The 21,671-nt window shown below is 37.0% G+C and overlaps 3 protein-coding genes and 1 long non-coding RNA gene across 6 annotated transcripts; 2 read left to right on the forward strand and 2 right to left on the reverse strand.

The window, feature by feature from the left end:
• Positions 1–2,345: 2,345 nt before the first annotated feature.
• On the forward strand, positions 2,346–4,569 carry LOC133715346 (pentatricopeptide repeat-containing protein At1g08070, chloroplastic-like). Its single transcript, XM_062141817.1, has 2 exons — positions 2,346–4,402; positions 4,484–4,569. Exon 1 carries the CDS (start codon positions 2,413–2,415, stop codon positions 4,255–4,257), a length of 1,845 nt encoding a protein of 614 aa, XP_061997801.1. The 5' UTR covers positions 2,346–2,412; the 3' UTR covers positions 4,258–4,402; positions 4,484–4,569.
• A 6,765-nt stretch (positions 4,570–11,334) lies between these two features.
• Positions 11,335–13,999, forward strand: LOC133717652 (transcription factor bHLH91-like). Of its 3 annotated transcripts, none has more exons than XM_062144361.1 (4): positions 11,335–11,489; positions 11,598–12,492; positions 13,135–13,566; positions 13,663–13,999. In XM_062144361.1, the coding sequence occupies exons 2-4, from the start codon at positions 11,653–11,655 to the stop codon at positions 13,762–13,764; spliced, it is 1,374 nt and encodes a 457-aa protein (XP_062000345.1). In that variant the 5' UTR covers positions 11,335–11,489; positions 11,598–11,652; the 3' UTR covers positions 13,765–13,999. The 3 variants fall into 3 exon arrangements, with proteins under 3 accessions (XP_062000345.1, XP_062000346.1, XP_062000347.1); XM_062144362.1 differs by having other exon boundaries at positions 11,340–11,489; positions 11,603–12,492; XM_062144363.1 differs by lacking the exon at positions 11,335–11,489 and having other exon boundaries at positions 11,514–12,492.
• Positions 14,000–15,529: 1,530 nt separating this feature from the next.
• On the reverse strand, positions 15,530–19,412 carry LOC133717650 (uncharacterized). Its single transcript, XM_062144357.1, has 3 exons — positions 19,222–19,412; positions 17,552–18,085; positions 15,530–15,850 (listed from the first exon to the last, which is right to left on the reverse strand). Exon 2 carries the CDS (start codon positions 17,824–17,826, stop codon positions 17,554–17,556), a length of 273 nt encoding a protein of 90 aa, XP_062000341.1. The 5' UTR covers positions 17,827–18,085; positions 19,222–19,412; the 3' UTR covers positions 15,530–15,850; positions 17,552–17,553.
• A 1,082-nt stretch (positions 19,413–20,494) lies between these two features.
• On the reverse strand, positions 20,495–21,386 carry LOC133714276 (uncharacterized). The gene is made up of 2 exons (XR_009848538.1): positions 21,258–21,386; positions 20,495–20,932 (listed from the first exon to the last, which is right to left on the reverse strand). It is a non-coding gene; the product is annotated as an uncharacterized LOC133714276 (long non-coding RNA).
• Between the last annotated feature and the right edge of the window lie 285 nt (positions 21,387–21,671).

Genomic DNA, 21,671 nt, shown 5'->3' on the forward strand with positions numbered 1-21,671 from the left:
TGCCAAGAGGCTAAGCGCCAGGAAAAGTCGCGCCAAGCAACTCAGGAAGACCAAGGAAGCTGCTAGGAAGATGAAGATTGGCTCTCTCCCTCAACTCCGCAGAATTTATGCTTATGCTTACGAATATGCGAGGTTGGAGAAGTGTTGGAAGAGACTTGGTGAAGCGGTAAAGATCTATACGAAGGAGGAACGCCTCTTCAAGTGGCTTGCAGGGGTGGAGGAAATTTTTGTTGAGGATTAGGATGAGATGAAATTTCTCCGAAATCTGATCCAGGTCAAGCATATCGATGTCTCTCGCATAAGATTCACTGTGCAAGTAGCTCATGATTTCGCAGTCAGGCACGTTGCTTGTGTGTTTGGCTTAAACCAATCAAACTTTTATTGATATTTATGCATTAAATATATTTTGTTAGTGAGTAGTGTTTTATGACTAGCACTGCATGTTTGATAGGGTTAACTATAGTATGTTCATCTAGTTAATTTAAGTAAGAAAAGTAATAAAGATTTTGTATGCGTTCATCTCTGTTCTTGATTGATTACTTTCATCTACATGTTTTAATCCATGATTTATGTTTAGATTATTTGTTTTCATGTTAATGGTTGTTAATTCATCCTTTCATCTCCTTCGTTTCCGAAATCGATCTTGATTTATCGTTTGATCGATCACTTAGGTTAAATAGTTAGATTATAATACAAACTCTTATAACCGCTCTTATCTTGTAATTTTCATAAATCCTTATAGTTTTTTTTTTATTTTTGTTTTATACTTTGTGAATAATACTTATTTGTTTAACGTTTTTAAGTTTTTAACAAAAAGTGTACCCCAATCCCCGGCTTAAAATGACCCCTATGCAGGGTTAATTTTGAGCACTTATTTTGAGCGCATCATTGACGAAAGCAATGCGGCATTGGTCATCATTGAACTCGGTCATAGCTTTCCAAGTCTCTGATACCTCAAAAAATTCCTTTTCAGCCCCGTTGTGAAAATTCACAACAAGGGGTTCGATCACGATAGAGGTATAATTTTTTATATGTTTCTAGAGATCAAAGGTAACGACATTTCTTTCCACATAAGGTTGCGAGTGCAATTCTCTAAATGTGTTGATGCGTATGGAACAGACCTGCTGGAGAAAATGCTTTTAGGGGTGTGCATTTTAGCCCGAAAACCTGGCTAGGCCCATCTTGAACCAGCCCATCCGAGCCCTACTATATCATTTTCATCAGGAGTTTCCCGAAATTTTATGAATTTTTCCGTTCATTTCCGTGAAATTCTTAATTTCTGAAATATTTACACACAAAAAATATATTTAAAAATTCACGTCAAAATTTTGTTTGAAACTTCCACAAAATTTCACATGTCACCGACAATGAGTTAGTTTTCTACTTCATACTTCCATAGAAAAAATACAAATTTTTTATTTGCAATCAAGTATGGGGGATACACAAGGAAAACGCGATAACCATTTGTCTCTAAATGAGTTTGAATTACTTTCTTTGAGTCTTGGCTCATTAGACATTCTAAAAAAGGGACGTTTTTTAAATTTGTTCTTTGTTATTAGCCAAAAATGAAGTTACATTGAGTTCCTATAATAAACTTAACCTTTGTTCAATCTCAAAAAAAAAAAAAAAGTTAACCCTTGTTCTTTGCAATATGTTATTAAAAAAGGTTTATTTTAAATGTTCTTTGTTCTTCGAATCTGTTCTTTATTCTTCGATTCTTGGCTCAACATATAACAATTCTATTATAAATGTACAATTTAGAGAGGTTATATTGTAAATAGGTTTATTATAGGTTAGTTTAGTCTATGTAAAAGTTTCATTCAAAAATATCAATATCAATCTTTGCCCTACAAGAAAACGCTGACTTTAGGATCAAGTTATCAATATCAATCATTCTCATAGGACAAACCATTGACTTTGGACTCAAACTTAATCTCTACCTTAACAAGTTTGCTTGGCTAACACATTTGAGCTTAATTGGGTCTAATTTCTCGTCTTATAAGAAAATCGTTTTGCATAATTGGCTCTAATTTACATAGGTCATACTTTTCAAAGCATAGTAATTTGTTCTGAACTAATTTTTGGATATTATCTATGTTTTTGATGAAACGATTTGGAAAGATTCAGCTCCTGAGCTTATGGCATTTTTTTATTTTATTTTATTTTATGGTTTTAGGATTTTGCCTTTCTATTATTGCTTTTATTAGAATGAAACAAAATTACTTAAATAATATCTCTGTTTGTCGTGCACAGAAAAAGTATAACCCTCGTGTGTAATCTTTAAATTATTACATTGTATTATTTCCATAAAAATAAAATAAAAAAGAAACACAATCATCTTAAGACCAAAAAGTCATCAACTTGCCATGTATAGGCCATCCAATGTTTGGCTAATTATCCAAAGCAAATGACATGAACTCCCAAGAGTTATGGGTGCATGCTTATAGCAGACTCAGATCATGCAAATCAATAAGCATAACTCATCTCAAACAAACCCACACATTTCTCATCAAAACAAGGCCTCTTCCTCTTCCTCTTCCTCTCCCAACCCAACACCTCATCTACCCTAAACTCATTTCTTCTCCTCATCACAACAACAACCTCACCTACATTCTCTCCTTCTTAAACCACTTGGACAAGCCAGACCTCTGCCTCGGCCTCTACAATGCCATCATCCAAGGCCTCATCCCTTCCAATCCCACAAACAAAACCACGTCCCTTCTTCAAGTGCTTGAACTACTTCGGCATATGCTCCTCAATGGCCTCCTTCCTGACCACTACACTGTCCCCTCTGTGCTCAAAGCGTGTGCACAGTGCCGTGCGCTGAGAGAAGGCCAGCAAATCCACGCCTATGCAATCAAATCCGGACTCGTTTTGTCCAATGTGTACGTCAACAACACAATCATGAGGCTATATGCAGTCTGTGGGTTTATAAATCACGTCCGGAAGGTGTTCGACGAAAGTCCTCAGAGGGACTTGGTATCTTGGACTACTCTTATTCAGGGCTATGTTAAAATGGGGCTGGCCAGGGAAGGCGTGGAGGCCTTCTTTGAGATGTGTGATGCGAAAATGAGGCCGGATGAGATGACATTGGTCATTGTGCTCTCTGCTTGCTCTAAATTGGGAGACTTGAGCTTGGGTAGGAAGATAAGTAGGTACATTGATGATAATGGGGTTTACCCAGATGTTTTTATTGGCAATGCGTTGGTTAATATGTACTTGGAGTGCGGCGATGCTGAGCTTGCACGTGGAGTGTTTGATGGGATGGCTGTGAGAAATGTAGTTTCTTGGAATTCCATGATATCTGGCTTGGCGCATCAAGGGAAGTATAAGGAGGCATTGGATGTGTTCCAGGAGATGCAAAGAATCGGTCTTGAACCGGATGATGTTACTTTAGTTGGTGTTTTGAATTCGTGCGCGAATCTTGGAGTGCTCGAGTTGGGGAAGTGGGTGCATGCTTATGTTGATAGGAATCAGATTGAGGCTGATGGGTATATAGGGAATGCGCTTGTGGATATGTATGCTAAGTGTGGAAGCATAGACCGGGCATTCAGGGTGTTTCAAGGCATGAAACGGAGAGATGTGTATTCGTATACTGCGATGATTGTTGGATTAGCTATGCATGGGGAAGTGGAGGTGGCATTGGATATATTTTCTGAGATGCCTAGAATGGGTATTCAACCTGATGAGGTTACATTTGTAGGTGTCCTTGCAGCTTGTAGTCATGGAGGACTAGTGGCAGAGGGTCAGAAGTATTTCAGGGATATGTCAACTGTGTACAATCTTAGACCTCAGACAGAGCATTACGGATGCATGGTTGACCTTTTAGGTCGTGCTGGGTTAATAAATGAGGCAGAGGAGTTTGTTAATAACATGCCAATTGAGCCTGATGCCTTTGTCTGGGGGGCACTATTGGGAGCTTGCAGGATACATGGGAAAGTAGAGCTTGCTGAAACTGTGATGAAGAAGCTATTGAAGATAGAGCCAGAGAGAGATGGTGCATACGTACTCATGTCCAATATATATTCTTCTGCAAATAAATGGAGGAATGCAGTGCAGTTGAGAAGGGAAATGAAAGAAAAGAACATGACGAAAACTCCTGGCTGTAGTTCAATTGAACTTGAAGGTGTTGTTCATGAATTCAGAAAGGGTGACAAATCACATAAAAGAAGTAAACACATATACAAATTGCTAGACGAGATCATGAGCCACATAAATGATTATGGGGTTTTGGCTCACAGAAGTACATTCTTTTGATAGTTGGAGGCATATCTTTTGATAGTTGGAGGCATATCAACAGACAATTGTTCCGCTAGATAGAGGCAAATTGTAGCTGGAATGATATGATGTAATGATCACTGCAGTTCACTTGGATTTGAGGATTTATTGCAGTTTCTGAGGGGTAAGCAAAACATTGTACTTAATTATTCATTTCTGTGAACCTACTGAGTATCATTGTGAACCAACCTCGTTACTCCACCAGGGGATCATTGTAGCTGCTACACTCGGTACCGCCTAGTGCAGATGGAAATGCAAAGATTTCCCAACTTTCTATGTCTTGACGATTAATTCCATCCAACCCTGCAAGTGTTTTCTTTATCATATTTGTACTATATATTGAATAATTAAATAGGCTTTATCATAGTCTTTAAACCAAACAGTTCATAGGCTTCTTTCTAGTACAAATATGATAAAGGAAACACTTGCAAGGTTGGATGGAAATAAGAGTAAAAGGAAAGCTGAGTATAGTTGGCATTATTGTTTGCATTCCACAGTTTTCCATGAACAAAATTTTACACATTGTTTGAGGGACACACATGCATGTCTACTTCGATAATTTGATTCAAAACTTCTTTATCTCCAACCCCAACAGGCTAGGATAGCTGAGAATCCTCTGATAATTAAGCACTGTATATAAGCTGGTGATACTAGTGTAGTCACACTATATATAAGCCTCTACCATTTCATGAAAATGCATTAGTTCTTAATAGGTACGCAGATTGTGTTTTCCTTTCTAGCTTGAATTTTGTGTGAAAGCAGATGTGTCAACTCTCACATGATAACAAACTATAAATACATGCACTAAGTGAATTGTTGCGTTTAGAAGTTTGTATGTACAATATTTTTACACATAATATGTTTAATCAACTCATTTAAGATGTTGGAGGAAATTAAAAGATCAACGATGTTGGCCACGTATTTCTTTAGATTGATACAAATGGTGTGCCACAAAAGTTGGATATGAAAAATATATCTCCTAAATTAAAGTTCATGTTTGGAGTGCCACAAAAGTTAGTAGTTATTGTCTCCATAAACCCTCAATTTATTTTTAATTTTCAACACTTGGCAACCGTTTAAACTCACTATACTTTCGGTTTTAACTAGTGAGTTGCATAAACCATTTCATTAGGAGTAAATGTAATTACGGTACAACTTCCATAAAGCAACACAGAAAGAAGGGGAATTATTAGGTGGTCTCGGATTACCACGTGGCACTGCCATGTGGTGGTTCAAGATAATAATATCACTTGAATTTCGTGGGAACCATGCAGGGGGTGAAAAAATAAAAGAAAATTAAATTAAAAGATCAATAAGAAACAAACACAAATCATATGGGTCAATAACATCAATCTCATAATGTTCAAACTATAGTTAGTAGTCCACATTTATATGGTAGAAGCTTTCTCTTGTAGTTCTGAAAATAAAGCTCCTTATTTAAGTTAGTTAGTCTAGTACTGTGCCATATTACAATCTAAGTTTGAGAAGCTTCTCTTTTGTATTTAATGTACATAATCAAATAACAAACGTCATGCCAATTTTGTCTTGTCATTAGTCTGGAAGTCTTGAATTTGCAAGAGGGTGTTCCAATTTAGTTCCCTTGTTTTGAAATTGGTCAGTTGTGTGAAGTTTCAAAAACATTTAGTAGTGGTACCACCCAGAATCTATGGATCACTATCCAGATCATTAATAAGTGGTTGCCTCATCTTAATTTTAAGTTTTGAAACTAGGAATGACTTAAATTATCCTAAATTTTAACAGGAAATTATCTTCTCTTCTAGTAATGAACTATATATTCAAATCCTTCCACACACACACACATCTCATAAAAGTTTTCTGTATCCTTTGAACATATGAAGACCTTCTTGTCTCATAATCTAGAGTTGAGGCTGCAAGAATATTGCTAGAGTCAATTTGGAGTTCTATGGTTGGTATATTCTACCAGAAATACCATTAAGTTGATTGATTAAGCTTCAGGGTTGACCAATTACAGAAAGCTAGCCAGAAAAGGTAGAAGTCCTTCTATTTTTTGGATGAGTTGATTCTATATGTCGACAAGAGTGATCTCTAGCAAACCTTAAATGTTTAGTCCAAACTTGTATTCCTTCCTAGTTAGGTTTATCTAGTTGGATGACGTAAACGTATATCTGCTAGTTGTTAAGACAGAGGACAAAGAGAAGAAGGCAATTATAGAACCACACAATTAGCTTGCCTCCTTGAAAGTGTATAGTTTGATGTCTACAAACTTGGCTTTGGACGATATTATTAGCTTGAAAGTGTATAGTTTGATTCCTACAAACATGACGAAAACTCCTGGCTGCAGTTCAATTGAACTTGAAGGTGTTGTTCATGAATTCACAAAAGGGAGACAAATCACATAAAAGAAGTAAACACATACAAATTGCTGGATGAGATTATGAGCCACATAAAGGATTACGGGGCTTTGTCTCACAGAAGTACATTATTTTGATAGTTTGAGGCATATCAACAGACAATTGTTTCCCTGGATTGAGGCAAATTGTGGCTAGAATGATCAACATCACATCACTTAAGTTCACTTGGATTTGAGGATTAATTTATTTCCTGCTTCTGAGGTGTAAGCAAAACATTGTACTTAATTATTCATTTCTGTAAACCTACTGAGTAATTTCAATGTATAAATTTCACTTTATAATGTACAAACTACAGTCCATACTTCACAGTTTTCTTCAATATTTATATGCTAGTAGCATTCTCTTGTAGTTGCAGTATTACAATCTAGGTTTGAGAAGCTTCTGCTATGTTTTCAATATCCATAATCAAATAACACACTGTGTGCCAATTTTGTCTTGTCATTAGTCGGGACGCCTTTAATTTGGAAGAAGGTGTCCCATCCCTTCTTTTGAAGTTGGTCATTTATGTGAAGTTTAAAAAACATTTAGTAGTGATACCATCCGTAATCTATAGGTACACTATCCAGGTCATTGATAAGTGGTTGCCTCAACATATTTTCGAGTTTTGAAAATAGGATTACTGAAATTATAACAGGAAATGTATCTTCTCCGCTAGTGTGTATTTTGAACATATGAAATCCTTGTCTCATCTAGAGTTTAGGCTGCAAGAATATTGTTAGATCAATCTGAAGTTCTATGGTTGATATACTCCACGAACAACACCATTAAGTTGATTGATCAAGTTAACCCAATTGCAGAAAGCTTGCCTGAAAAGGTACAAGTCCTTGTATTTCTGAATGAGTGATTCTCTATGGCCACAAGAATGATCTCTAGCAGACCCCAAATGTTAGTCCAAACTTGTATTCCTACCTAGTTAGGTCTATCCAGTTGGATGACGTAAACGTATGCCCTGCTAGTTGTTAAGACAGAGGACAAGGGAAGAAGGCAATTATAGAACCACACAACTATCTTGCCTCCTTGAAAGTGTATAGTTTGATGCCTACAAACTTGGCTTTATACGATATTATTAGCTTATCCGACATTGTCAAAGAAACGTATTTTGGTGCCATAAGCTTTGGAAACTAATACTTAATAGTTAATACTATTATTATAAGACAATTTTCTACTACTACAACAACCAAATATCTGCTTATTTCATTCCTGTTCGCTAACAAACACCGATCCCACTCATTGACAAAGGTTTCTCTTCTAATTGAGACAGACCATTCTGTTTGCCACCTAAAACTCTAATACTCAATGTTCAGTTTTTTTCGTTCTTCTATCTTGTTTGTTTGGGTTGTTTGGATTTGTTTGCCCTGTTATCCGAATCCGTTTCAAATGAGGCAATTTTTCACTGCAGGGTCTACACATTAGCAATATATCATTCCTATTTGATGCAGATGCGAAACAGGATGCCTCCTATATAGTTTATACATTTTTATACATTCATGTTTTGCTATAATCAAATAGAAAGCCCCAATTAGGGAAAGGTCGAGTGTTGAACTGTTTTCATGATTCTGTGGTTAACTATTTTAGAACTTGAGTTAGGGAAGGATCGATCTAATGTGTTTATGTTATATGTTTATCATGTTTTAACTGAAGTATGTTTTGTACTCTTGGGATTCCACGACATAGGTGACTGGAGGAATAAATTGACAGTTGGGAAATAATTGAATAGGGGGAGACCGAGTCATAAGTACTCTCCTGCTCTGTAACATTTGCTTTTGCACTTGTACCTTAAGCTGTTCTGCTATTCTCAGGATGGTACAGTCAGACTTTCCAGCACGGAATTAATCTTACTTGTTTTTTTCGTTTTTAAATTTTATGAAGCAGAAAAATAACACGTCATTCTAATCATGAAAAAGAAAATTAACCAGGACTATGTGCATATTGTTACTGCGCTCACTGTTGTCACACTGCGATAGAGCCTAAAACAAGGACAGTTACCGCAATGTCACACTACAACAAAATAAATATGTAAGGATAAAATTTCACTAATTAATAGTTGGAGAGTAACATATATAATTCAGGATTAACAAGTGTATTGTAGTCCGAACTAGTGTGATTGATCCAAATAGTAAAAACATGCTTTAATTCCCTTGATATTCACTTTTCCAGACATATTAATATACTCCAGAACGATAGAACTATTGCTCTAGTAAATTAATTTTTTTTATACAATGTCCTTATCAATTAATTGTGCTTTAACTTGTTAAGTATAATATATAATGTACTTTATACAAAAAATAAAAATAGAATAAAAAATTGTCGAGCGTGGCTTGATGGATGTCGTGATCTTAGTTTGTTAACTTTTATAGTTCTATGAAGTCGCACTAAACAAATTTGGATCTTTCTAAATGTACCTAGCAAATATCTAACTACACCCAGCAATATAAATTATGATTATTATTTCCAGTATTACCCCTTATATTAATTTTAGGGAAAAAAAAAGAAAAAGACAAACAATAAAAAACTGCACTTGCTATACATCAATGAAAACCGCCTTCCTCTTCCGTTATTTCTTTGTTTTCTTCTTTGATCTTCCCTCTGTCTATCTTCCTCTCACGTTTTGGAGCCAGCAACTTGAATTAATTGCTCCTCTTTCATCTCAGTTTTACTTTCATATGATATATATGTTGATTAACTTTTCAAACTGGTAATCATTCATACTGATATAATTTACATGTCCAACTAATGAACAAAGGATTTATGCTTTCAGTATTAAAAAAAATAAAAAATCAGTTTCAGCCAAAAGAAAAAGGATGAAGAAGAAATTTCATAATGTAAATAGGGAAACACAAATATATATATGTTTTTCATTATGCAGGGTATTATATGACCGTCAAAACTCAAAAGGCTTGGGCAGAAAAACAGAGGAGAGGAGATGGAGTTTGGGGGTCACCAATGTTTTTTTCTTTTTTGATAAGAAGGAGGTCACTCTTTATTGAAATGATGAGGAAAAATTACATAATGCCAAGTTCTGCTGCAACTGCAGCTAGTAAAGAAGGAGTAGATGAAAACCAAAATTTCTGACAAGTAGATGAAGCATAGGCTGCCATCAAATGTGCAACAGAATTTGCACTTCTTCTAACATGTACAACTTTCAAGGCCTGACCATGAACTAAAGTCTCCACCAGGTCATCGTATAAGCGACCCAAAATAGAGGAATTAATATTTAATACCAGAAGGTTGGAGAAGGTGGAAGAGTGCACTATAGAGATATTCAGGTGAGTTTGAGTTTTTTTTTTTTTTTTTTCCAAAATAAAGGATAATATTAGAAATATAAAGCAAAATATTGAAATACTCGGTACATTAAGAAATTTGCTGGGTACATAAAGCAACCCCCAACAAATTTTTATACCATAAAAACCTTTCCCATTTCCTCGGTAAATTGTGATTTTCCCTGGTAAAATAAAAGTTTGATCTTGTCGTGGAACTCTAAAGCAAAGCTGTTGAATGGGTAGTTTGGGCTGGCGGTTTGCATGGAGAGGTGAGAGGGGGTGGGGTCCACACAAAAACTGTAACTACCTGCTGTTTAAAAATGCAGCTCCCTACCTAAATTCACTCCATGAGAATAATCACCATTTGCGTGAGTGAATTCCCAAAGCCAATACTAGTCTTACCGCTGCCTCACAAAAATTTTGGTACACCCATCCATTGAACTGAAGGCTACTAGGTTACACTATCACAATTCTTGGTGTGGTTTCATTAATAGAAAAGAAACTAATAACAAATGAACAAGAATAATTATTTACTGGTATAGAACTATTATGTGTGTACAGTCTAGATTACTACCGTGGCGACATTTATATACAGAGGAGTGGCAGAAAAAAAAGAAAAAAAAATTAATCATCATCTAAATAAGTAAATAAGGTCATAAAAATCAATTAAGTTGTCCTCGACTAAAGACACGTTTAGTCCAGAACTGAATAATTATTTTAATAATAGCTTCATAATGAGCACGGTCGAGTTCGTTTAAGTATTTTTACACTTAGTTGCGTCTCGATTCATACTTTTACCTACTCTAAGTGCTCAAATTCATAAATCAGATCCATATCATGAGCTTCTGATTATGATAGGAATCACCACATTTAGGTTATAAGAAAACTCTTAGTTCTTACTACTATGTTTAGAATGTGATGGCGGCTTTAAGAGATTGGAAAAACAAAATGAAATCAGAATTGGAGATTTTTTTTTTTTTTTTTAGTTTCACAGTTCAATTTAGTTATTTAAGACGTAATAGAGATTGTAATTACAAGATTAGTTTATGATGTGGTAGACAACAACCAATGTCCATTGCACCTTTCTTTCTCTTTGTAATAAAACCCTAAATCAATTTAACCTTACTACTCATATCTTGTATAATCGTTCACAAATGATACATGTGCTACTCACCCTTGAATTTACATAGAATCAGGTGAATTTCTATCATCCTCTAAGAACTACCAAGTAGATACAGAAATGGAATAATGAAAAATGAAGGGAGGAAGGTGCAAACTTCGCGCAGGGAGGGCCAGAATCAAGAATTTCAGAATGAGGAGATTGTGAGTGGGCCCCAGTGATGGGAATCTCACTATCTCAGTAACAAACTCCCCAGGCCCCAGCTCTGCCTCTCTCTCTCTCTCTCTCTCTCAAATGTTTGCAGTTTCAGACCCTCCCTCTTCCTCTCTCATATAAAGCCTTCTCTCTCTCTCTCTCTCTCTCTCCAGCACCACCCACTTGTTTATTTTGTGAACCAACCTCCTCTGATTCTTGGGTTCTAGCTAATTTCATCCAAAGGTTAGCTTCTTTTTCACAATTCCTCATGATCTTTTTGGACCCCAACTCTCTTCCTGCTTTTGTTTCCATTCCCTTTATTGCTTAATTAATCTCTTTTGGTTTCTGTAGCACAGAGAGACAAATCAACAAGAGTACAAGACCCATCAACTCCATAAAGCCAAAAATGTACGTGGACACTAGTGCTGCAGCTGCCTGCAACTTTGATCCCAGTACTAATAACCCCATGTCAGAATCAGCCCCAGCAGTTGTCCTCCACAGCCACAACACCACCACCACCTTTGCTCATGAAGAAAACTTGAGGAGGCTCTCCATGGAAGAAGAGCTCTCTAACTACCACCACAACGCCGCCATGGAAATTGAGCAGCAGCTTCAGAATGAGATGGATTTTGGCACCATGGACCAAAACACTACCCCCAACCCTCATTTGGTTAACCCCTTTGACACCCACCAAGCCACAAACTGGGACACTACTAATGAAATGCAACAACAATTGCCACAAGGCCCAACACCTGACCTGCTCAGCCTTTTCCACTTGCCCTCCTCCTCTTCTGTGCTCCCACACTCCTCCATTAACTTCCCCCATCCCAAGACCCCCGGAGGCTGTTTCCCGGGGTCTTTCGGGTATGAGGCTCTGCCCGAGACTCCTTCTGGGGCAGCGGCCTCTTCGGTCATGTATGACCCAATGTTCCACCTGAACCAGCTGCCTCCGCAGCCGCAGCCGCCGCTGTTCAGGGAGCTGCTGCAGTCCCTGCCACATGGGTACAACTTGGGTGGGTCCAGAAATGGGTCGAGCTTGTTTAGCAATGGTGGGGATGAGGTGGACGATGGGAGTAGGCAGTTGTTTGAGAATGGGGTGCTGGAGTTTTCTAAGGAGATGAAGCCATTTGGAAGAGGAAGAGGTGGGAATAAAGGGACCAAGCACTTTGCTACTGAGCGCCAGAGGAGAGTCCAGCTCAATGACAAGTTTCATGCTTTGAGGGAATTGGTTCCAAACCCAACAAAGGTATTGATCTCAATTCTGAAATTTAAGGCTCAATCTGATTGGTTTCATGAAAAAATGCATACCCCATTCCACAGCTTTGTCTCCCTTTTGGCTTTGCTAATGGTTCTTTTGCTCAATGTTTGTCTGGGGGCAATTGGTCCTTTTAATTGATAATCTCAATCACTGCAAATATATGGTACCAAATAAGTTTGATCATTTTCATGAAACTATGCCAATAGTAATACTATGAACCTCTTTCATTTCTTGTTTTGCAGTTTCAATTGGCTACCTTTTTGGATGATTTGTATCACAATGCAATTTTGAGACCCTGTCTTGTAGTTTCTTTCATGCTTCCCTCTCTTTTGGTTGATTCTCATTTTGCTTAATTCTTGAAAGATTCCTTATAATTTGATTAAATTCCACAGATGTACCACTTGCATTGATTTTCTTGTTTTAATTGGGCTACCTATTTGGATAGTTTCATAACTGGTTCTATGTTTTGGGCATAACAATGATGATTCTGCTAAATGTTTGGGGAACCTAGCTAGCTTGGGGATCATTTAGAGCATCAATAGTTTCATCACTGTTTCTCTATTTTTGGCATAGTATTGACAATTGTGCTTGATGTTTGGGAAACTTGGGGAACAATTAATTGGAGCAAAGCCTGATCGAGCATCTGTAGTGGGAGATGCCATTGATTACATACAGGAGCTCAAGAGGACTGTGAGTGAGCTGAAACTGCTGGTGGAGAAGAAAAGGTGTGGGAGAGAGAGGAGCAAGAGGCACAAGACTGAGCAGGACATAGGTGCTGGAGACGATGATGAGAGCTGTAACATGAAGCCTCTTGGTGACCATGATCATGACCACTCCTACAACAATGGGTCTCTGAGGAGCTCATGGCTTCAAAGGAAGTCCAAAGACACCGAGGTCGACGTCCGGATCATTGATGATGAAGTCACCATCAAACTGGTCCAGAGGAAGAAGATCAATCTGTTGCTGTCTGTGTCCAAGCTTCTTGATGAGTTGCAGCTTGAACTTCATCATGCTGCTGGGGGACACATTGGGAATTCATACAGCTTCTTGTTCAACACCAAGGTTGGTGGTAACTTTATCTCATGGATTTGTTTCAGTTGGGGCATTTCTTCATGCATTGTTTTAAATTATGAGTTGTTACTTTTTTGTGTTGTGCAGATGTATGAAGGGTCTTCTTTGTATGCAAGTGCCATTGCCAACAAGCTCATTGAGACTCTGGATAGACAATATGCAGCAATTCCACCTACCAATAGTTATTAGTTAAAGGAGGCATGAGAACTGAGATGTTGCTTAGAATTACTACCTAGTCTTTATAATATGTTTCTCTTATAGTATGTTGGTCTAATTACATTATATCATATATGATGCTGATTAGTAGAGATTAAAGAAGTAGACAATAAACTTGGTGTGACAGAAAGCATGAACTAGAATATTATATATATGACTTACTTTTGGGATTTGAGAATATTTATAAAATATAGCATGGTTTTGGTCAGTACTCAGATTACTGTGGCTAGATTCAGGTACTTTGCAGCAAGTACTTGGCTAAAATAATCACTCTTTCTTACTACATCATTTGGTTTTTGTCACTAGTAGTGTACTTGCAAAGGTTCAATAAACGCAATTTTGAAATAGAACAGACTAGCAGTGATAAAACATCTTTGATTTCTCCATATTCCTTGGTCGGATAGCTTTTTTTGTTCGACCAAATCGACGATGTGGAAATTGGTCCTCTAGTCCTTTGCCACTATGGGGTCCTGAAGCAAAAGGGGATTTTACTCGTTGGTGTCAATTAGGCGGTCTGTGGACTTTTGTCGCTCTACATGGTGCCTTCGGACTAATAGGTTTCATGTTATGTTAATTTGAACTTGCTCGATCTGTTCAATTGCGACCTTATAATGCAATTGATCAAAGAGCAGATTTTGGAGAGATTCTTCATCGATGTAGTGGCTGGTGAATCAAAGATCAAAGAGCGAGCAGCCGCCAGGTTTCATTCTTTGGTGGAATACACAGATGTAGTGGCTGGTGAAATTGGCAACCTTTGGTAAAACGGGCGCCGTGGGTACAACGTTTTTCAGTAGGTAATAACCGTTCGACTAAAAGCACAGCTACTACACTCTACACTATTATCAGACCAGGCACCAACGGTGTCAATTGAAAGAAGAGAACTCGGGAAACCTTAGTTTTTGGGGTTCCAATGCAATGGATGATCAATAAATAAGATCACAAGCAATCAACGATTAAAAATGACAAAAGAACGGGGCATATGGTATAGAGGCGGAGTCTTGGCTGTAGTTAATGGGAGGACTAAGAGTAGCTGTAGGAATAATAAAAGGAGAGCTGTAGAGAATAGAAAGCGTATTGTCAGAGCATATGTAGCTTCTGATATAGGAGTTGGAGCAGGAACACGAGTAGGGACTCTTATGTATATAACATTCTTATCGATCATTGCATTCCTTACTCTAACTAGTGAGCAAGGTATTTTAATTGCTGACTTGTTAGAGTAAAGGAGAAGGAGAAGCAGCAGCCTTTTTCTAGCAGCAAATGATGCGATTGAAGCTAGCAACACAGGCATTTTAGGGCACTTGTATCTTTTTTCCTCAATAAAAAGAAAAAAATTATAAAGCAAAGTCTTGAGAACAATTCAATCCAGTTGAAAGGGTTTGTAAGCCTCACTAGAAAAAGAAGGCTAGATTAAGTAGTGATTAATTTCTGTATCGAATATTGGGACTTCTAACGCCTGCATTAGATCTTCTACGCTACATAGCTTCACAGTTCACACAGACCAGGCTTAACCTTCCAAGTTTCAACACACTTTCTCCTATTCCTCCTAAAATCCAAAACTAAGCCTCGGACAATGAAGAACCGAGGGAACCAAGATAAACTAACCCTTCAAGTTTCAATTTGCTTGATTTGTATGGTTCGCAGATAGTTTGATACTTTGATATCCATCCAAATCCCTTACGCGATGCAGGTGTCAATGGATCCATGTTCCCAGAAAGGAAATGAATATTAAAAGATTAAGGAACTTCAATTGATCCAACATATTTATTTAATCTAATAAATCAATTTTCTTGACAAAGTAGATCATCGTTATGTAGCAAAGATTATGACTTGTACAAGTCTGGGAGGAAGGAAAATAATATTAGACTACCAACTCAAACTAATGGATTCATTGTATGTATATGCAACAAACAAAGATCAATGAACACCAAAATTTCCACTTTGCATTTGACTACAGCTATGACCAGTTTCAGTTTGTCCATCATGCACCGTGAAAAGAAGAGCAGCTAAGCATTTCACTGCATTCCAACTCTTGCAACAGTTACCAAAGGAGACTCAAAACCTACAGAAAAGGCTTGCATCATTTTTCAAAAGAAACAATTAAAACATAAAGCATGAATTTTGACCAAGATTGGTATGACATGTGAGCTACCAGTATTGGTAGCACGAAGAAATTCACAAGAAGTTATACAAATTATTAGAAAAACTAATTGAAGCTCATTACTCATACAAGAAAACATAACTTGAATCAATTTGGTTCCTTACCAATTAGCATAGCACATAAGAACTAATAGTAGTTCACCAAACAAACAATTCCAGAACCAGTTATAGAAAACTGAAGAAACATGTGAGCTACCAGTATTGATAGCACGAAGAAATTCACAAGAAGTTATACAAATTATTAGAAAAACTAATTGAAGCTCACTAGTCATTACTCATACAAGAAAACATAACTTGAATCGATTTGGTTCCTTACCAACTAGCATAGCACATAACAACTAACAGTAGTTCACCAAACAAACAATTCCAGAACCAGTTACAGAAAACTGAAGAAACATCCTTGACAACAGAACCTGGAATAGTGCGAATAGCTAGAAATTCTATGCAGACAAGAATTTGGTACTTCTCCCCATATGCTGACCACACACACACACACACACAGACTCCAAATATTTAATCTTCATTTGAACTTATGTTCAACCAGTAGGTCAGATCAAGCAAGAAAATTTCACACTTTTCTTTCTTCTTCTCTTTATCTTTTTGTCTCCTTCCTCTGAGATTGATCTTCTTCCCTATTATCTAACAAAGGATATGCTAGACTTTTGGTCCACGTGAATGGGACAGGATTTTTTGATACAACAGTTGGGAATTTATATTTTTGCAAGTTCTTTTCATCTTTGTGCATCAGTATTACACTTTCATATAGTAAGAAACAAAAAATAATGATTAGTATTTAGCAAAAACAATGAGAGACCAGTTGATCGTAAAAGAAAACTAAATCAAATGGAAAATCAGTCATTACCACAGAAAATATAATTTAGCAAAGTACAAACACAACCGGGCTGAAAAAAGAATCCTACAATGCATCTATTTCAGTTCAAGATAAAAAAAAAATAAAAAAAAAGTTGATCTTTGACACTCGAGTCTATTTTGCAGGCTTTGATGATACTTCTCTACTAGGTTATTATGCAGCACTTGTACAACTATAAACCATACATAAAACGGGGAAGATGCCGATGATAGTGACAAGTTTCAGATCACAATACAACCATAATGCAACTAACATACGCATAACAGTAAACAATCAACAGAAATGACACTAAATTTCTAAAATGAAAGTCTTAGTCGAATGTGATGTGTATATAACTATTTTCTCTACTACACTATCCTTCAGATTAGCACCACAAGATATATAGAACACTGATCAAGACTCACTGCCAGTATTGAAATCCTATTACAAAAAACCCAATATTCATCTGCTATTCACAACCCAACTACTCAAGAAATTCTAAATGCAAACACATAATAGTCGCTTGCCAAACCAAAAAGACCTTCCAAACAGTTTCAGAACTAGAAACAACTGGGGTTATATTCAAAATTGGAGCACAACAACAATCATAGAATGTATTCTAAACACAATGAAGCAAGCAGGCAGCAATTTCACTTCATGTGAAGACTAACTACCATCAAAATCATTCACAACTAAACTAACTCGAACTGGGTCAATTTCTAAATGGTTGGAAAAGAGAAGACAAGGGCTTACCCTCATTGAATATACTTGGGTATCTCTCCTTTCCTCAAGAGGGAGAGAGAGTAGTTGGCAGCATCAACAAGGTCTTCAATGTTGTGCAGGGACCTCTCCTCGGAAGCCAGCATAAAGATGGCGCGCACCTCTGCCTTCTTGGCGAGTCTTGCTGCCAAATTCAGAGGCAGATTCGGAGAATTGATGCTTCTCAGAATCTGCCGATACAGAGACAGAACGCGTCCTCTGTTTTTCGACAAGTCCTCTGCTGTTGCCCATATCAAACCCCCCCTCATTTCTTTCGATTGCTGCTTCTCACGAAAAGGAGCTTCAGTGAAACCAACAGTAGTGCGGGTACGGTGCGGGTTCTTAACGGGTTTGCGGGTTTTCCGTTGGAACCCGTTAAAACACGTAAATAGATTTTTTTTTTTTTTTTTTTTTTTAACTTTTTATCAAAGCAACTAGAACTAGTTAATTATGCATAGTTTATAAATATACAATCAAGCGATCTTCTCCTCTTTCCTCCATAAATTGGGACTCATCATTTATACTCATCTACAAAAAAAAAAAGAAACATACAGACTTAATTATGCATAGTTTATAAATATACAATCAAGCATGTTTAATAAAACCAACACCAAGTCGGAAAGAGAATCTAATAACCTGTTGCAGAGTAAGGAAATAAGAAACATCCAATTACTCATTTTTGCTTTGGGGATTTGCAAGTCCATAAGAAAAAGGTCAAAACTGATTGCAAGAAACTAGGAAAGTCCACCACCACTACCAAATACACAACATCTCAACCAAAAAAAGGAAGAAATCACAGAACCCTTAGCATTTTCTATAACCCCTGAAAGTAAAAATAAGAACTTCTAGCAACCAAGAATCGACAAAACTATCTCAAATTCCAAATCTTCCTTATAACAAATAAACTTCCAAGAAAAAGAGCGCTTTAACACATATAACACAGACCATTACAATAAGTAGGAGCCACCATTGTTTTCCACTTTTCCTGTAGTAACATACTATAATATTCACACACTTTTATTGCAAGCATTACAGTGAGTTAACATATCCTAACTTTTGTAAAACAGAAACCACGAAATCCAACTTGAACATATGCACGTATATGTTCGAATTCGTTTTCCAGGTTAACAAAATAATGATTAAACTTCATCCTCGGGTGTGTCTACATCCGATCCTCACACAATGAGTTGTTAGCTGTTTGTATATATCTTTACTCGAACCACTGAGAATCAATATATTTATAATGTCTTTTAACAATTGCAAAAGAAGAAAAAACAAGAAAAAAGCGTATGCTGCACATTGCTAATTCCATTACTCTATCCAAATCATGTCGATTATGAGATTCAGAAAAAATTCTTAGAATATTCAATCCGAGAGCCAACTCTACCGGAAAATTCTTAGCCCACTTGAAACCAGAACGTCACTTTCCAAACTTGAAACCAACAAATAACACATAACTCCCAGATTTGAATGAAGGAAAAAAAAAGCCAAATCAACCAATAACTTGAAACCAACAGTAGGACTCAACCATCAAACATTAGTAGAAACTAGAAACAAGTGGCAAAACACACAATCCAAAAGCCCAGTGCTTTGAAACTGAAACTGGGTTTTCCAATTTCGACTGATTGCATTGAAATCCAAGCTTGAAAAAGAAGCATACTTACAGTTGGGGAGGTCTCGAGGAAGGCAGTGGAAGAAGCTCGAACAGTGATTTGGGTTTTGGGTTTGGGGAGGTCTCGCCCAATGCTTCTCTGGGTTTTGGGTTTGGAGGCTGCTCGAAGAAAAGAGAGATGGAGGCTGCTCTTGGTTGCCGAAACAGGAAAATAAGAAATGAGTTTTAGTTAACGGGTAATAACGGGTTTAGCACGGCCCGGCCCGGCCCGTTTATTGACGGGTTTTTTACGTGCGGGTTTTTTTCAGCCCGGATTAATAATAGTGCGTGTTCGTGCGGGCTTTTAGCGGGCGGGTATAGTGCTGGTTGCGGGTCTAAATGCCAAGCCTAAGCTTCACTCACACTTATGAATGGGTCGAGTTAAAAGGCCACGTAGCTATTACAATTTTGTTTTTTTCTTTCTAATCCAAGATATATTTCTTTGATAAATAATTTTTTTTTACCATTTTCACATTTCTTATCCTTTTTCTTGTCTTTGTGGTCAAACATTTACGTCAGTGGCGGATCTAGGATTCGAAAATAGGGTGGACTATATATTTAAGTGTCTTTTTTTGGGCGAAGCCAAAATACAATTATGTACAAATGTAAGAAGTATCGTGTTATATTGACGTCGACACCGGGAGGCAAGAGTATTTGGAAGGGAATAAGTGGTAATTGATAGGCTATAGAAATGAGAGTCTAACTATTTTCGGGGGGGGGGGGGGGGGGGGGCTTCAACAATATCAAGACGACAACATTTTGATGATATTATATATAGAAAAGAAAATTTCTTTAAAATTTTCGGGCGGGCTTGAGCCCTCCCCATGCACTATGTGGATCCACCAGTGATTTACATGAGGAAATATGATGTTCACTGCACGGTATTTTTGTAGCAATGTGCTTTACAAGGGGAATCAAATCCTTCTAAAGTAGCTGATGAGGTTATGTGTAGAGAAGAGGAGTTCATACATTGTCAATGACTTTCCAAGTTATTGGAGAGTCGAGAATTTCTATCATTGTGTACTCTGAAAATTTTGCGTCCTCAGATGAACTCGGTGAGATCATGCAATGTAAAGAATCAAATTGCTAAAAGAACAATCCACTTTGAAAAAGATCAATTCTGCTTGAAAACATGCTTAGGCAATGAAAACAGTCACTGTCAATTTCTCAGTTAAGCACACTATAAACTTATAAAGCCAAGTGCTCTGCTATTATTAACAGTTCGTTCTTTATTTTTAAACTAGAGGGCTACTATGTGAAACACTATTCCCCTTGAGTGCCAAGTGTAACAGTCTAACAGATTTTTGCTGAAAAATTAAAATGATACTTACTGTGCGGAAGTATGAAATATATACATTGGTAAATCAGTAGGCCATTTGCTCAGAACCTTTGCAAAAAACATGTTATGATATTTGTGCTTTACAATTTTTCACCCTGCCTGTCGGCTATACTGATTTACACTCGGTAACCAAGTAAGCATATTTGATAGCAGATTGCTGCTGAAGAGAAGATTCTGTACAAAAAGAATGACCTATACATGGAGCAATGTTTCGGATGCAAACCCACTACAAGAAACTAGAAAGATGAGGAAATTGCTGCATCGAATGCAAAGCCAAAAGTAGAAATTGAGTTCGCAGTTTCTTTGATTCTAACAAATCAATCAACAGCGCAGAGATCCTGTCAGCAGTTTCTTTTGTAACAAGATCGCTTCCCTCAGCTAAAACCTACCAAAATATTTATGTGTTACAGAACGAAAAAGTCAAAAAAGAAGAAGAAGAGAATTAGAGAAAGCAGATAAAAACAGATCCAGAGTGGGGAGATGAATATAAAATGCCAAATTGGATGTGTCTAAATCATTTGACTCACAGGAAGCAACTCCAATTACTTTGATATAGTTTCATTAAGCAACTAAAACTTCCATGCAAGAAGACATATATTATATATTATACTTTTCAAAAGGTGTATGTGCTTTCTAAGAGATCTGCAGGATTTTCATTTTGCATCTTTTAGTATGACAGCACAAAATGACATAAGAGACTGAAAGTTTACCTCAGAAAAGATTTCACAAATCCTAGGAAGATGTTGATTGTCATGGTCCAAAAGCTCTCTGTCTAACCTGAAGTATGCAAACTAAAGCGTTTACTGGAAGGCCCAAGTAAGTTTTACATGTAATTGAAAGAACTACAATACACAAAATATGTCAATGTCTACTTCTTACCCTTCCACCATTGTACTTGTACAAAGCGGTTCATGCACAAATTTGGCTTCAGTCTTATCATTTTTCAGCAGAAAGTAGGCTAACCATTTGGGAACAACCTGACAAGTAGCATTTAATCATGAGAGGGATCCCAAAAAACTAATCATGATGAAAACTAGTCAGAACTCCAAATATCTGTTGGTCCTTGACCGAACGTTTTGAAAATACACTGTTAATAATAGATCATCGTTCTGTTTAGCATATAC

This window comes from Rosa rugosa, chromosome 6 (assembly GCF_958449725.1).
Source record: "Rosa rugosa chromosome 6, drRosRugo1.1, whole genome shotgun sequence".
NCBI lineage: Eukaryota > Viridiplantae > Streptophyta > Magnoliopsida > Rosales > Rosaceae > Rosa > Rosa rugosa.